This window comes from Bos indicus, chromosome 8 (assembly GCF_029378745.1).
Source record: "Bos indicus isolate NIAB-ARS_2022 breed Sahiwal x Tharparkar chromosome 8, NIAB-ARS_B.indTharparkar_mat_pri_1.0, whole genome shotgun sequence".
NCBI classification, from domain to species: Eukaryota; Metazoa; Chordata; class Mammalia; order Artiodactyla; family Bovidae; genus Bos; species Bos indicus.
Genome location: NC_091767.1, coordinates 105,408,632 through 105,426,256, shown reverse-complemented (window position 1 = coordinate 105,426,256; position 17,625 = coordinate 105,408,632). Strand labels below are relative to the sequence as shown.

Genomic DNA, 17,625 nt, shown 5'->3' with positions numbered 1-17,625 from the left:
AGCGGCAGTAGTGCCAGGAGGGGCAGTAGGCACCTCCACTGTCACCGAAAGTCCTATCAGAGAACGGATCTGGAGGCCGGCTCTCTACACTGACCCAGGTCTACCTTCTCTGGCACATAAACTGACCACAGCTCCCCAGCGTGTGTCAGTTTCTCTCCTTCCTGCATGGCTCTGCTTTACTTTTCTCTTCCCAGACCCCTTGCCCCAGGCAGCTGTGTTGCAGACCTGGGCATCTCCCTGGCAGTAGCCACCATTCCTGAGAGCAGTATCCTGCCAGCAGGCCGGATCTCTCCCAAACTCACATCTCTTTCCCAAGATGGAGACAAATGCAGGCTTCAGGCAAGCATCCCCTTCCACCAGCTGGATGTATGGGTCCAGTTTGGAAAAGGTCTCGGGGCGGGCAGGAGCCCCCCGGGGCAGACTTTGCCGGACCACCCTGGCACAGAAGCTTGCCCCTCAGCATGGGTACCTGTCATGTGCCTCTCTCAGTCCATTTCTCCCTGAAAAATGAACACGCTACAAATATATCCTGGCACATGGATCTGGCCAAAGAATTAGGTGAGTTTTAAAAAATATGTGTTTGGGGTGGTGAAGAGGGTAGAAAGCTCTTTTTGGTCTGGTTCTATAGATAACGGGCTTCCCACGTGGCACAGGGGTAAAAAACCCTCCTACCAGTGCAGGAGACACAAGAGACATGCATTTGATCCCTGCTTTGGGAAGATCCCCTGGAGAAGGAAATGGCAACCCACTAATCCACTTCAGTATTCTTGCCTGAGAAATTTCACGGACAGAGGAGCCTGGCGGGCTATAGTCCATGGGGTCGCAGAGTCAGACACAACTGAGAGACTGAGCATGCAGCTTCTATAGACTGTCTAGGTTAATTTTTAAAAGTAAGGATGTTGGGGTGGAGAGTGGGAGGCAAGGGGGTTGCAAAACAAACAAATGAACACACACACACCCCAGAAGGAAAATGCTGTGCACATCTGACATCCAACCTCCTCAGACCCCCATCCTTTGGGCCTGGCTTGAGAAAGTTTACTTCCAGACTTGGAGAAACGAGCATGTGGTTTTGGGGACAGAATCCAATACCGCCGAAGCCGCGGGCTCAGCAAGCTCGACTGGCTGCTGCTTCCTAAGCGTATTATGGTCTCGGAGAGCGAACGCTGTTTACATATTTGACATGTTTCTTGGGTACAGGACATGAAACTAAATTACACAGCAAAGACCATGCTGGCTAAACACCGATGCCCCCACTTAAAAGAACAATGATAATTTTAAAAAATAAAAAGAAGAGAAAATGAAAGGCAAGGATGGAGTTGGGTCTTGAGGGAGCCTGAGTAGACGGCAAGGAAGGAGGGAAGGGGTCTGGTCCTGAAGGGAGGAGGAGAGAGGGACGATGTGGAGAATACAGACAGCAAGATGGGAGAGGGGTGGGCTGAGAGGTGCAAGAAAGACAAAGGCCTCGGGATCGCAGGAGGGGCTGTGGTGTGAACTGGCCCGGCCGCGTCTGCTCTCCGCAGAGAGCCAGTGGAAGCCGCCCCAAACCACAAAGCCTGGCTTGTTCTTGGGCTGCAAGACAGGAGTCGACTGGCAAGCGAGAGCCTTCTCTGCTCCATGAAGCACCTTCCTGGTAACCCGTGCGTGTCTGCTGCACAGGCCAGCACTCCCTTCCCCGTCAAAGCATGTGTCTCTAACAATAACTCCACGTGCCTGCATACCACAGCGGTTTGCCCAAGTTTTTCTTTCCTTCTTAGAAGTACCTGTGTCAGGGTTCCCTGTCCTCCAAGGACAACACAGATGACTTGAGGATAGTGGTTGAACTCTTCATCTCAGCCTCGACTCCCTGCTGAAAAGGATGTTCTAGACATAGTGAAAGATTGAAGGCCAGAGGCGAAGGGGACGGCAGAGGATGAGATGGTTGGTGGCATCTCCGACTCCACGGACATGAGTTTGAGCAAGCTCCGTGGGTTGGTGACGGACAGGGAAGCCTAGTGTGCTGCAGTCCATGGGGTCGCAAAGAGTTGGACACGACTGAATGGAGATATAGTAGGTTCACAATAAGACTATAGTGGGTTTTGAATCCAAGTATGAGAATTGCTTTCTAACAGATAGGGATTGAGGGGTTTAGGGAAGTTATTTCATCACAGCTGAATCTTGAGTGAAATAAGACCAAGCGACTCTCAAAGTCTCTCTCTGCTTAGATTTCCGTAGTCCTAAAGAGTGTTTCTTTAAAAATAACAACACAGAACACAATATTTCCTCACTGGATCCCTCAGTTGCTAAAACTCCATGGACAGAAAGAAGCACTTCTTTAAAAAGGTTTTAGCTGCTAGCAGAAGGGAAACTACACATGTGGATCACCTGTCTTGTCCTTGATCAACGCCTGCCATAGGAATGCTGTCACTCCTGTTTATAGATTGGGTACAGGCAAGGAGAACCGGCTTGCTTGGAGGGACAGAGTTGGTCACGGGTGACCCTGGAATCAGAAGCCAGGTTGAGCTGATCCTAAACCCCATTTTTTTCCTATAAAACTCTCATCACTCAAAGTTGGGAAGGCACAGTCGTAGTGTCTAGCATTTATAGGTTTGAATAAAGCTTGAAACAGTGAATGACTTAAGAAGGGAGCAAAGAAGAGAGGTGGAGGAGAGTCTGGTGGAGACCCTCACTGGAGTCATGAAAAATTTGATAGATTTAAAGTCCGCCCCCCGCCCCACCAACCCACGTTTCCATGTCAAGTCCAGGATGTTATAGCCACCAGGGCAAGGGGGTCCTTTCTGATGCAGGAACTGGCTTTTAGTCTTCTGGAGGGATTTTGGGTGCCCCACAACAATGGGACAGACTGTAACAGGCCATAGGATTAGCTGTTTTGTCTCCTTAGATGACTCACACATGTGCTCTTGAAAAATTACTCAGAAACCACCAGAAGAAAGCAGATCCCTTGGGTACTTGGGAAAACTGCTTGGAATCCTCTCTGACATTTTGGCGCATCCCCTTGGCCTCCCGCTTCTCCCACCACCAGCGGATGCTGTCGCATTTCACCAGTGAGAAGACATGAAGGGACACGTCTCAGCAGGGACCTCAGCACTGGGTACTGAGCCCACAGTTGCCGCCCCCCACCCCAGCCCTTTGCCAATACAAGCATCAGCAGAGAATGGCTCATCCATGCAAAATGTCGACATGGGGCTGTTTCAATGCAATACCAGTAGCTGGTGCAAGAAGAGAAAGAAGTAGAAGAAAGTGTGGCACGGGCAGGACCGTCCACCTCCCGCACGCACGGAAGGCAGCTCTTCATTCTGAGACGAGAAGCAAAACCTCTGAGTTTCATAAGGTGCTTCAAACTCCTCTTTCAGGCGGTGCTCCTAGAGGTCAGTCCTCATCCTCAAATAAGCATCTGACCTGTTGGTGCCCAGCTCAGAACCTCAGAGAAGCTCCTCTTTGCACTTGGAATAAAGTGTAGGGACTTCCCTTGTCCAGTGGTTAAGACTCTACGTGCCCAGGGCAGGGGGCCTGAGTGCAATCCCTGACCGGGGAGCTAGATCCTCCAGCCACTGAGAGTCTGTGTGCACAACTAAAGACCCCATATGTCCCAGTAACGACCCAAGATCCTGGGCGCCACAACTGAGACCTCGAGCAGCCCATAAACAAATGGTGAAGTCTAAATTTCAAGCATCTGAAGGCGGTTCCCACACCACTTTCAGAGCCCATCTCTCTTGACATCCCCTGGATCTCATTTTTTACTTCCCCCTGAATTTCTTATTGACCTTTTGTTGGACGCCTGTCTCCCTGTCTCCTTGTCTCTCTGACGTGATCTTCCTTTCAACACCCTTCTACTACCCCAGATTAGCCTTCCAGTTACAGCTCGGTGATCACACGCAGAGGAAATATTCACCCACCCTCCCCTTGGCTCCTCGGTCCCAGCACGTCCTACCCTGCACCATGGGTGCCAGTGGAAAGATCTCTTGCCCTTATGTCAGAGAGCCCAGTGGATTTCTGCTCCCTTCCTCTGGACACAAGGACGCAGGAGGCGCAGATGAATGGTCCTTGCATTCTGGGCCTACGACTCGGTGGCAGCAGGGAGTGCGCGTCTCTTGCGATTCCCTTACCGACATCTCAAGGCTTCTCAGGTAGAGCACGTGCTTTCGTGACAGACCTGCGAATGGAGCGGTCTCCCCTTCCACCTACAACTGTCCTGCTGGTGTTTTCCTTCACGTTCTTTCCCACAACCCATTAATAATTAGCCACGGAGCCAAAAATCTACACTCAGGGTTCAGCGATTTGAAACATTTCCTGAGCTTCTCCCATATTTTCATAAACGTGTTTTAAGTGACTTTCTGGAAAGGGCGACACTTAACCTGAAAGAATGACTGCCCCTAGGTCGAGATGTTGGTGGCATGGCAGAAACAGTGGGGCCATACTGGGGGTCCTGGGGAGGGGGGTTCCCACTTTCCTCGAGACCCTTGAATGCACCCTAGGCAAGAAAACACGCAAACGGCAGGCTTCCGCGTCTGTTCTCCTGTGTCAGCCACGGAAGCGGGCATGAGCTGACTTGTCCTGCACCCAGGCTCCTGTGACGAACCCCGCAACCGGAATCCTGGTTCTGCCATGGTCTCTTAGAAGGGTGTGCCCCCCAAACTAGTCAGTCCCTCGGCTCTCAGAGCCTTACTGTCCCAATCTGTTAGATGAGAGCAGCAATTCCTACTTTTGCAGTAGCTTAAGTCGGATTCAAGGAATTTGATGCGGAGCCTAGCTGAACTTGGAAAATATTATTTTTATAATTTGTCCAGGACCTTCTGAAAGTGGGCAAAGGACTTTTCCATCCCTACACGCTGGCTTCCATCCCTGCTGGCTGAGTAAGCTGATAGCAGTGCGGTTTCTTCCTCAGGGAAACTCCCTCTGAATCTCAGACTCTTGGGTCTTGGCTGCTATTTCTAGCTGGACACACCCCTCCCATGGAATAGTGAGCACTGTAAGGGCTACGAAAGGACCAGCGCTTCTCCGGAGTTTTGCAAAGTGCCTGCTCTAGCCCTGAGTGTGCAGGAAACATTTGTGAATGCAACTCTGCTTATTCACAAAACCAAACACTGACTGAGCTTCTGTGCTGCATGGCTCACTGGAATGAGGGTGCAGAGAGGAGGCCTGACACGAACCAAAGACGGAATTAACACGCACTACCTGATACATGGGAAATGAACAAAACAACCACCTCGACAAACAGTGCTAAACTTTTTCTCCGCATTCACGCCCTTAATCCCCACCAAACAGATGCCACCATACTCTCTTTCCAGAAGAGAAAGCTGAGGTTCCTGGAGGAATAACGGGCTCAAAATTCCCAAATAAAAAGAAAAGCTATGAGGGCAGGGCCACCTCTGCACGACTTCCACTTGACCCCACGGATGTCTGTGTTTTCTACCTGCTTACATTCCTCAGGGCAGGATCCCTTCATATGTCCATTTAGTCAAATGCATAAGTCAACAAATCCATCAAGACAAATTGTGATTTGTATTTTAATAGAGGCACACCATGTTCTGGATATGATAAGGAACAGGTAATAGCGATTCTCAGTGAGGTGGCAAAGGATCGATATGTCTAATCATGGGTCAGTGGATGCAAAGTCAGAATCAGTCACAAAGGAAGGCGAGATGCCCAGGGCTTCCTGTGTGACCACCAGCTCAGCCTGAGTGCCTTGTGATGGCAGCTTACTGCATCACAGGCACTCCATCTCATTGCAGATAGCGCTCGTTCTAAGCAAGGTTGTCTTTACTGTGGCTCTGAAACTACAGCCCTGGAAATGCTTAGTTTAAATGTTGCCCTCAAAGGATCAACCAAGTAAATTGGTTGGTTGACTGCAGGTCCATAATCCCTGGGACAGCACTGTGCATTCCGATAGCCTTTGCATCTCCACCACCTCCTGTGCGGGAGGAGGAAGGGGACTGTTTGGACAGGAGGAACCTGGCTTGGGTAGAAATGCAGTGGGGGGCGGGGGGGTGCAGGATGAAGGAATCTCTGCAGCTCACTTTGGCAGCCTGTGGTGTAAAGCACCGGAGAAATGTGAGACCTGGAAACCAAATGAGAACAAGACGGGATCTTTGCAAACACTTAAACCAAACTGTGCTGAGTTTCCCAGAAGAGAGATAACTCTGTACTTTCAACTTGTTCCATTTTTGTTCTGTCTCAGGGACCTTTTGAATTCCAGCAGGGCTGGGAAGGTGCACAGCCAAAACATCCCAAGAATGTCTCTTGTTATAGGATGTTCAGCCCGATGCGCACAGCCAGGGAGGTGTGATGCTTCTGATAACATTTGGATATTAGACTCGATGTTCGGGCGGAGGAGCTTAGTGCTAACCAAATTTGGGCATCTTATTTGAGGGGGATGGACAAGCAAGACTGGGGACTTTGAGAAGTGCAGCGTTCACGCAAAAATGGAAATGAAAATTTTAATCATTTTCTAGACTCATCTAACACAGAGAGGGTGCTGTCTCCGCAGTAGCCACAGTGACAGCCTGCCTGCTGACTCTGGCAGGGCTAGGCCTCTCGAGAGCATCCTCACATTATGGTCTTGCAAATTTACAAGGTCAAGGTTGGGTCTCCTTCTTCTTTGGTTTCTTCCATGGGCTCCAGCACAGAGCAAGGAACATAACTCCAATCAGTTCAGTTCAGTTCAGTCGCTCAGTCGTGTCCGACTCTTTGCAACCCCATGAATCGCAGCACGCCAGGCCTCCCTGTCCATCACCAACTCCCAGAGTTCACTCACGTCCATCGAGTCAGTGATGCCATCCAGCCATCTCATCCTCTGTCGTCCCCTTCTCCTCTTACCCCCAATCCCTCCAAGCATCAGAGTCTTTTCCAATGAGTCAACTCTTCACATGAGGTGGCCAAAGTACTGGAGTTTCAGCTTTAGCATCATTCCTTCCAAAGAAATCCCAGGGCTGATCTCCTTCAGAATGGACTGGTTGGATCTCCTTGCAGTCCAAGGGACTCTCAAGAGTCTTCTCCAATACCACAGTTCAAAAGCATCAATTCTTCGGTACTCAGCTTTCTTCGCAGTCCAACTCTCACATCCATACGTGACCACTGGAAAAACCATAGCCTTAACTAGATGGACCTTTGTTGGCAAAGTAATGTCTCTGCTTTTTAATATGCTATCTAGGTTAGTCATAACTTTCCTTCCAAGGAGTAAGCATCTTTTAATTTCATGGCTGCAGTCACCATCTGCAGTGATTTTGGAGCCCCAAAAAAATAAAGTCTGACACTGTTTCCACTGTTTCCCCATCTATTTCCCATGAAGTGATGGGACCAGATGCCATGATCTTCGTTTTCTGAATGTTGAGTAGAGCCAACTTTTTCACTCTCCTCTTTCACCTTCATCAAGAGGCTTTTTAGTTCCTCTTCACTTTCTGCCATAAGGGTGGTGTCATCTGCATATCTGAGGTTATTGATATTTCTCCCGGCAATCTTGATTCCAGCTTGTGCTTGTTCCAGCCCAGCGTTTCTCATGATATACTCTGCATATAAGTTAAATAAGCAGGGTGACAATATACAGCCTTGACATACTCCTTTTCCTATTTGGAACCAGTCTGTTGTTCCATGTCCAGTTCTAACTGTTGCTTCCTGACCTGCATACAAATTTCTCAAGAGGCAGGTGAAGTGGTCTGGTATTCCCATCTCTTTCAGAATTTTCCACAGTTTATTGTGATCCACATAAACACCTGCATTTATCATTTTTGCAGCATCAGGAGAAATACAGAGACTAGGACAATACTGACTTACAAAGAAGAAACGGACATGACTGTGGTCATTTCATCACTCTCCAAGTGGATAGAGTGTCTCAGTGAACACCAGGGTACCAGCAACAGGGATGCCTAGACAGAGTGGGACCAGCCTGAACTCAAGCTGTGGGCAGTGCCTGGGAGATTTCTGCTGTTGCTGTTCATAAGCTAAGTTGTGTCTGACTCTTTGTGACCCCATGGACTGCAGCACACCAGGCTTCCCTGTCCTTCACAAACTCCTGAAGTTTGCTGAAACTCATGTCCATTGAGGTGGTGATACCATCCAACCATGTCATCCTCCGTCGCCCCCTTCTCCTCCTGCCCTCAATCTTTCCCAGCATCACGGTCTTTTCCAATGAGTTGGCTCTTCGCATCAGGTGGCCAAAGAATTGGAGCTTCGGCTTCAGCATCAATCCTTCCAATGAATATTCAGGGTTGATTTCCTTCAGGATTGACTGGTTTGATCTCCTTGCTGTCCAAGAGACTCTCAAGAGTCTTCTCCAGCACCATAGTTTGAAAGCATCAGTTCTTTGGTGCTCAGCCTTCCTGATGGTCCAACTCTCACATACCTACAAAACTACCGGAAAAACCATAGCTTTGACTAGATGGACCTTTGTCAGCAAAGTGATTTCTCTGCTTTGTAATCTGCTGTCTAGGTTTGTCATAGCTTTCCTTCCAAGGAGCATGCATCTTTTACTTCATGGCTGAAGTCACTGTCTGCAGTGACTGTTGGAGCCCAAGGAAATAAAATCGGTCACTGCTTCCGCTTTATCCCTTCCATTTGTCATGAATTAATGAGATCGGATGCTATGATCTTAAGCTTTTTGAATGTTGAGTTTTCAGCCAGCTTTTTCACTCTCCTCTTTTACCCTCATCAAGGGGCTTTTTAGTTCCTCCTCAAGCACCTCATGGAGTGTGCATGGTACCACCAACACAAAGATCTATCCATCATGGCTCTTTCCACCTGATTCACAGTGACATTTTTCAGGAACCCGGCTACACCCAGTTCCTGAACAAGACCACACATTCACACACTCCCAGTATCGTCTTCCAGGAGAACCTTTCCATCCTAAATTTCCCACTATGGGCTGTGTGACCTTGGGGAAACCACTCCACGTCTCAGTTTCTCCAAGGTAAGTAGTAATTCTTCCCTTGAAGAATGGCAAGGGGGTTGGGGCCCAGCTCCATGGCTGGTGGACCTCGACAACCACTGGTTCCCTCCCCACTCTCCTCCCTGTGCTTCGGGATCACTGTCTGGACCTGGGCTGCTGGATCTGCAAGGCCTGTTCCTGGAGGATGCTCGCGTGTGTGTGCCTGTCTGAGTGTGTGTAAAACAGACAGAGAGAGAGAGGAGGAGGAGGAAAGTGGAGGAGGAATGCATAATTGGGTTAAGGGAAGGGAAGGTGCTCACAGTGCACCTAAGAAGCCCACAGCCCCCTCTCTCAGGCCATCAGCCTCTTGCCTGGAGGCCCTGACAGGGTGAAAATTAACCACCAGCCTCCTCTAGTCACCGCGCAGTGTGATGACGGCCACGGCCACACTTCCTCCTCTTCTCTGCTGTCAGGAGGGAGCCGTGTCTACACTCCAGGAAGAGGCTCGACGCAGTCACGCAGGCTGTGTGTGTGGTGTCTGCGTGTGTGCATGTTGGCCCACGCACAATGGGGTTGGTGTGGGAATGGCTTCCAGGCACTCGCTTTGAGACAGGGAATCGGGGGGACTTTTGTTCTGCCGGCCCCCAGACCCCCTGTCCAGCCCTGCACCAGGCGGCATACACCTCCCCACCCCTGACCCTGTATCCTCCAGTGAGCTGATCTCATTATGGCAAATTTAGTTACAGCTGAAGTCTCCTTGTAACAAAGATTATGTCCAAGCCCAGAGTAATGGAACCTAGTCGATTTCATTAAAATAAAATTGGTTACAATGAATAATTCAATAGGATGATTTTGTTTCCTCATCTCCTCTTTGTAGATCGAAGAGCGAGTATTTATAATGATTTTTTAAAATTGGATTGTTGTTTAGGAAGAGATAATCACCCATGATTCCTGACAGCACCCCCCCTTCCCAGACTGGAATAATTGCCGGGGCGAAGTCTCTTTTCAAATGCTAAGACTGGAAAATTCTTTCTCTCCTTTTCTCACATTAGTAGCAATAACCTTTGGTGGTTTTTAAGCACAGCTGTTACCTCAACACTTGGTCATGTGAGATTCTGAGTGCGTTAATAATACCCTTGTTTGAATGATGTTTTTAAAACATTTCTAGAGGCTGGATGGCAGTGTTGCATCTGCAATGCCTGGTTCTATCACTGGCCAGCCCTGTTGTTCCTAAAGCAGGGCACTCCTCATGAGAAAGGTAGCAATGTGAGTGTTTTCTACAATTAATTAAACACACATCGCTTGAACTCCTGGTCTTATCTAAATCTGTGCTTGAAGATGGGGAACAAAGTAAATAAAACCTTAAAACTCTTTTCACAAAATTAGCAGCCTAAGGGGGAAGCCAGACATGGAAACAGGTAATTGGAGTTCAGAGCATGGGTGTCACCCAAAATGAACCCAGCAAGTACAGAGGGGGCAGAATGAGCGTAGGCAAGCATTCATTCATTCATGCACCCAGCTAGCACTGCACACACAAACATTAGGGAATACCTCGCTTACGTTTCTTTCCATCCTCCTCAGAAACAGAGACAAACGAGTACATACAGAATCTGATGCAGGTAAACACAATCGGATAAGTGAACAAATGATCAAATAAACACTGTAAGCGAGGTTAGATTCCTTTGTACCTCTTCCAGTGATTTTCCCTGGGCCCCAGAAGAAGGTCCCATGTCTCTTTCATCTAGAAACCAGGCCCCTCCACCCTCGCCTCACCCCTCCACCGACCATGAGTCAGAGAAGCAATGTTAGAGAGGAATGGGGAGAAATAATGGCTCTCCTGCAAGGCCAGGAGGGAGGCCGGCCTCTGAAACGGCCGTGGGGCGGGGCGGTAGGAAGCACGGGCGTGTCTCTGGGAAACGGGAGTCTTGGAAGAAGGCAGGTGCACATGGAGCAGGATAATTGGAAAGGGGACTCTGGGGACAGCAGGGCCATCCCTAGAATGACAGAAGCTCTGGTGGCCCCAATGCTCTCCCTCCCTCGACTAAGCTGATAGTCCCTTGGGGAAGAACCCTGGGACATAAATAGTGCATTCGGGAATGAGGAATGAGTCACAGCTTTTGAGTGTTGGGAAGGTCCTTGGAGATCATCCAGTTCAACTACTCTCTAATTTTAAGATGGGGAAAATGGGGCCCGGAGAAGTGGGAAGACTAGTCCAAAGCCACACAGCGCATTCATGATGGAGATACCATATTCATGAAAGCGTGCTGGAGGAGTACGTGACTTGACACCCTCCCCTGTCAAAAGTGAGACTCTCCCTGAGAATTTGTTCTTATACCATTGAATGCCAGTGGTATATCCAAAGGGGAGTGCTTTCCCCAAATATGACTTCTAGTAGGAGACTCAGGACAGTCATTACCCCTACTGTGCTAATGTTCCTTGCCCTTAAAAACTCCAAATCCAATTGCTGACAAACAAGTCTCGTGAGACCTCAGAATGACATTTGGCTGTTGGCAGCAACATGGATGGATCTAGAGATCATCGTACGCTGTCTAGGTTTGTCAAAGCTTTCCAGGAGGTCAAATCAGTCACTCCTAAAGAAAATCAACCCTGAATATTCATTGAAAGGACTGATGCGGAAGCTCCAATACTTTGGCCACCTGATGTCATGAGCTGACTCATTGGAAAAGACCCTAATGCTGGGAAAGGTTGAAGGCAAAAGGAGAAGAGGGCAACAGAGGATGAGATGGTTGGATGGGATCACTGACTCAATGGATATGAATTCAAACAAACTGTGGGAAATAGTGAAAGTCAGGGAAGCCTGGAGTGCTGTAGTCCACAGGATTGCAAAGAGTCGGACACGACTTAGTGACTGAACCACAACAGAGGCATGGTCAAGTGGCCATGTCCAACGACACTGCCTTTGTGATGGGCAACCTTGAGGGGCAGAGCAGCGATTTAGAATGTCTGCAGGAAGTGTCGCGCATGCTGGGCGCCTACCTGGGACGCTGCTGGTTGGCCGATGATGACCCAGCCTGGGCACTGCTGGTCTTGGTGGGACACCGTAGCATTGGATGCCCACTGATCCAGGAACCCCTGGGGCGTGTAGACACCACAGTCCTTGATGCTGGTTTTTTGTTCAAACTCCTCACATACCCCATCACCATCATGGAAATAGCACCGGCTGGGCTCATCTGCAGGAGACAGACATAGAAGGGACAGACAGATCAGTGTTTGTTCTTTGGCCCTGGCTGCCACCAGCAGTTATGGAATCAGATACACAGAACCATCAGCACGGTCAAGCCCACCACTGATGGTCACCACTGACTGTTATTCAGGCTGTGAGTCACTGAGGGTCACCATTGACTGCTATTTACAATGGAGATCTTGCCATAGGAGGCAACACTGGTGAACGTGGAGGACATCACACGAAGGTCAAACACCATATGATCCCACTTACATGACGCATATAAAACAAAGGCGCAGAAGGAGAGAGTAGAATGGGGGCTGACAGGGGCTGGAAGGAGCGGGGGTTGAGATTTCAAATCCACTGTTCAAACGGTATAAAGCTTTGTTAAGCAAGATGAAGAAGTTCTAGCGACCTGAGGTTCAGCACTGTGATGATAGATTAAAAAAAGCTGTATGTACACTTACAATTTAAGAGGGTAGATCTTGTATTATGTGATTTTTACTACATAACACACACACGCACATTAACAAAGACTTCCACCTTCATATCTCTTGTGAGCCCCACAGTAACCTTGTGAGAAAGATATTATTTAAAGTATTGGTTTAGTCTTCTCGATTGGGAAACCGAAATCCTGCAAGTCTTAAATAACTTGCCCAAGGTCATGAAATGTGTTCATGCCGGATCCTGATTTTAAACTCGGGCTTTCACTGTCCAAGTTCTAGGTACATTATCTGCCACCGCAGCACTTCGTAGTCTTAAACTGACCATTTTGACTATTTAACTGTAAATAGGATTACAGTCTGACATAGAGTGAACTGTTATATGAGAGCCTCTGGCTTCAGTCCCAGGTCTGCAACTAAATTGCTCTGTTCCTTTAGACAAATCTCTTTCCCTCTTCTGGGCTCAATCATCATTGAAGGGGGTGAAACTGCTGAAACTCCAGGAGCCCTTCCTGTCTAAGGTGCTATCTTCTAGATATTTGCTGGATATCTTAGGGATTTCAGTTAAAGGCCAAGTGAGTTCTCAAGCTCCTATGTAACTCAAATCATAGCCAGGAGTTCTGCTTGGGACAGTTTAAAGCTGCAGCTGGCTGCAATGACACTCACTGAGCTGCAAGAACAAAACTCAAGGGAAGCAGAGTCAGCTGGATGCCTTCTTTCTTTTTTTTAATTTTTTTAATTTTTAATTTTTATTGGGCTATAGTCAATCCAGCGGGAAAGACCCTGATGCTGGGAAAGATTGAGGGCAGGAGGAGAAGGGGACGACAGAGGATGAGATGGTTGATGGCATCACCGACTCAATGGACATGAGTTTGAGCAAACTCTGGGAGATAGTGAGGGACCGGGAAGCCTGGCGTGCTGCAGTCCATGGGGTCACAGAGTCAGACGTGACCTAACAACTAAACAACATGGTCGATTAACAGTGCTGTGATAGTTTCAGGTGAACAGCTACACATACACATGGAGAGCTGGATGCCTTCTAAGCAGGTAGGACCTGCACAGCACACGCTTCTTGGTGTTTCAGAATAGAATAATACAAGGAGAAATCTGGAGGCACCTGTCCAAAAGCAATCATCTCGCCCATCTTTTGGGCAAGATGAATGCCAGGTACACTTTCCCAATTCCTCTATGAAAGCTAAGTACTCCCTCCTGTGTGGGTTCCTATTTTACAAAGATCCCCATCATAATCCGCCTGCAATTTGCCTGAATCCTCCTGCAATGCAGGACACCTGGGTTCAATCCCTGGGTTGGGAAGATCCTCTGGCAAAGGGAAAGGCTACCCACTCCAGTATTCTGGCCTGGAGAATTCCATAGACATTATAGTCCATGGGGTCACAAAAAGTTGGACACGACTGAGCGACTTTCACTTCACTTCACCTTAATACTCAACCCGTGTATTACCATCACATTCTCATGTAGCAGCTCCTTCAAATAGTACACTTGGAGAGTGAGAGAGAATGTTAGTGTAAATTCTACCCAGGCAAGGGGCACCTATCCTGAGAAAATCTAAATATCACAGAACCTGTGGTCACCCTGAGAATGCTGCTTGATCTAGGACATCCTTCCCTGATTCACTCTGAAAGAATAGCGAGTGAAGCCTCATTTAAAACCAGGGTTTGGTTTCTGCCCCTCGTACTCAGGAGAGGTGTGTGTGTGTTAGTTGCTCAGTCGTGTCTGACTCTTTGTTACTCCATAGACTGCGGCCTGCCAGTTTCCTCTGTCCATGGGATTTCTCAGGCAAGAATACTGGAATGGGCTGCCATTCCCTTCTCCAGGAGATCTTCGCAACCCAGGGATCGAACCCAGTTCTCCTGCACTTCAAGCAGATTCTTTACTGTCTGAGCCACCAGGGAAACTCATATTAGGTATGTAACTTTGCACAATCAGCTTCACTTCTCACCCTCTGGCTTCCCATCTTTTAGTACAGAAACCAGCAAGGACAACCTCTCAAGATAGCCACACAACTTTCATAAGAAATGGACATAAACACACAGTGTATACCTTAAAATAATGGTCAAGAGAGAAAATACTCTTCTCGTAAGGGTTTAATTTATTCCTAAGTGGCTGAATTGAATCAGCTTGTAAAATCAGTATTCATTTGAAACACTTTCAAGAGGCATTCCCCCAAATGGAAAGAGCCTGGGTCAAGTAGAAATAAGCCTTGAATTTCTGTGATGCTGACTATCTGAAAAAAGGAATCATTGAATTCAGGGGCAGCAGAATTTTTGAGCCCCTTCCAAGCTCCAAAATCCCTTGTTTATTTCTGCAAACAGTTTACATGGTGAAATACTATCAAAAGAGCCAGAATAAATCAATCCATTATAATTCAATTATTTAAGGATGAGTTTGAGCCAGCTGAGGACTCCAGTGACCAGTAGCATGCCTGGCAGTTCAAGTACAGAAAGAATACAGGCTCAGCACTTCTCAGTAGCTCCAACCTCTTGGTGAATGTGGCCAACTCACATATAATAAAACTCACCCTGATCTGAGAGTGACAAGTCATCCATCCAGACTTTACTCTTTAGCAACCCAATAAAGGGAACTGCATAGGGCATAGGTTTTGGGCATCAGGCAAAGCTAGGTTCAAGACTCTTGAGAGTCCCTTGACAGCAAGGACATCAAACTAGTCAATCCCGAAGGAAATCAACTCTGAATATTCATTGGAGGAATTGATACTGAAGCTCCAATACTTTGGCCACCTGATGTGAAGAGCCTACTCACTGGAAAAGACCCTGGTGCTGGGAAAGATTGAAGGCAAGAGCAAAAGGGGATGACAGAGGATGAGATGGTTGGATGGCATCATCAACTCAATAGACATGAGTTTGAGGAATCTCTGGGAGATAGTGAAGGACAGGGAAGCCTGGTGTGCTGCAGTCCATGGGATCACAAAGAGTCAGACATGACTTTGCAATTGAATAACAACAAAGCTAGCTTCAAGTGCTAACTCTGCCATGCATAAGTGCCACAGGGCTTAAATAACCTAACCTCTCTGAACTTCATTTCCCTCATTCAAAAAGAATGGATAATAATCTCTATCCAGCGTTATTGCAAAGGTTTCATGTGATGAGGTGTACCATCCCAGTCCCTTCACCCATTTTATTGAACGGAAAACTGAAAACCATAGCAGGAAAGAGGTAAGGCATTTGCCTCCAGACAACAGAGCCAGTTGGTGGAGGACTAGAAGCAGGAGCCTGGACTTTCTATATCAAGCAGAGAGATCTTCCGCTGCACATCTTATCTACAGGATCATGAAGGCACACCCCCTTGAGGATAAGGTCCTGAGGTTGTCTGACTCTTGGTACCACCTCCCTTCTCCTCTAATATGAAGACAAATAGGGTGAGATTATGATGGTAAGATTGCACATGATCTGCTTTCTAGGGTACATTGATTTATTTCCTCAAAGAGACCGCAGAGTGGCAGGAATTGGAGCTAGAGTCGAGTTCTTATGAAGGCTGGTTCCTTCCTGATTATGTGGAAGACCTCAATCTGTCTGTCTGCTTAGAGCTAGTGCATCCTGCAGGCTCTGGAGGAGAGGCAGAGGCAGACACAGGTAGGGCAATAGGCACTTAGATAGGCAGTGGTCCGTAGCAGGAGGATAGTAGATAGATAGATAGGCAAGGGGAGCGTTTAAAGAGAGAGAGGAAATGAGGCTAAAGAGGGGAGGAAGAGAGAGAGGGAGAGATGGGGGAGAGGGAGGGACGGGGGAGGGAGGAGGGGAGAGAGAAATGGACTTGTTTTCCCCAAGATTCTGCTGACAAAGCTACTGAGAGTCCCTTTTTTTGAATAACATCCCTGCACTCTGCTATGCAGTTTCTCTTGCTATGAGCATCCCAGGGGCCCTTCAGCTGCGTCTGCCAGTCTTCATCTAGGGAATTCTCTCTCCCTCTCTACTCCCATGCCCCCAGCGCCGAAGAAAGCAGGGTGAGGAATGGAATACAAATGTGCGGGCCAGGAAAAACAAAGGCAGCAAGAAAACAATCAAACAAAACCCGCCTTCCTGCTTTCATGACCCCAATTTCCTCAGCGCTTCTTGAATGCTTTCTGAGGGGAGCTGAGCAGGTTGCAGAGGAAAAGAGTTTGAAGTCAATACCAAGGTCAAATGATCGCCCTGCCCCTCTGTCTTCTCCAGTAGTAGCTACTACGTGGCATTGGTAATAATGCATCCCATCGTGAGGGATATTCTGAAAACAAATACTTGCTGAATGAATGAATGAGGAAAATTCAGTACCCTCAATGCAACCCTCTTGTTCCCATATAGTTGAGGCTCTGTACACTGTGAAGTGTTTCTTTCAACTGGGGCTCGGGGTGAAGGGATGGGAGCAGTGACTTGCTTACAGTGGAATTCCAGTGGGCAGTCTGATTACTCCATCTCACCCCATCTTCCCGTGACATCAGGGAACTCTCCACTTCAGATACCCTTCCTTTCATGCAGTGACAGACTTAGGAATCTGCTCTAGCCAGCTAGGAGACTTGATGTAGGTGGGGAGGCACTGCCAAGTCTGTCTTCCCTGGCTGAGTTTTCAATTGCCAGGGGTGAGCTCAGCTCCAGGGGCCCACAGATGGACGCTCTGTAAGTGGACAGACACAGCTGATGCTGCTTCTCACTGACTTAATTTTCAATTCCCATCAGTCTGGAGCATCAAGATGAACTCCCTTGCCTCTGCTTCCCTGAAGCATGTCTGAAGGACACTATTTGGGATAAGCAGGACTGTCATACCTAATGGAAACCTTAACAAGCCAGGTCTCAGACAAATGAGACAAATTTACTTTTAAGTATAAGCAAAGGCTATTATCTGAACTATTGTTAAAAGCTCTCATCCTTGAAGTCAGAAACACTGGATTCAAGCCCCTTATCTGTCCCTGATTCCTGGGTGAGCATGGGCTTGGTATTTCACCTCCCTGTGCCTCAGTTTCCCCATATGGAAAATGAAAACAGGATTACCTTTTAGACTGCCTCGACAAAGTGCTGGGTGTACTCAAACAGCATAATAGACACCAATGGAAAGTGATGCGAGTCTTAAAGGCACAGGGCTTATTCTTAACCATGATGATACTGGGGTGAGGTAGGGGTTGGAGAAGT

At 48.0% G+C, this 17,625-nt stretch overlaps 1 protein-coding gene across 1 annotated transcript in view; it reads right to left on the bottom strand.

Annotated features, from left to right (window-relative positions):
• The window catches only part of PAPPA (pappalysin 1), a 267,860-nt gene that overhangs the window by 100,199 nt on the left and 150,036 nt on the right, over positions 1-17,625 (bottom strand). Inside the window, exon 10 of the mRNA XM_070795369.1 lies at positions 11,855-12,048. Within this exon, the coding sequence (XP_070651470.1) occupies positions 11,855-12,048 (194 nt within the window). The remainder of the gene's footprint in view (positions 1-11,854; positions 12,049-17,625) is intronic.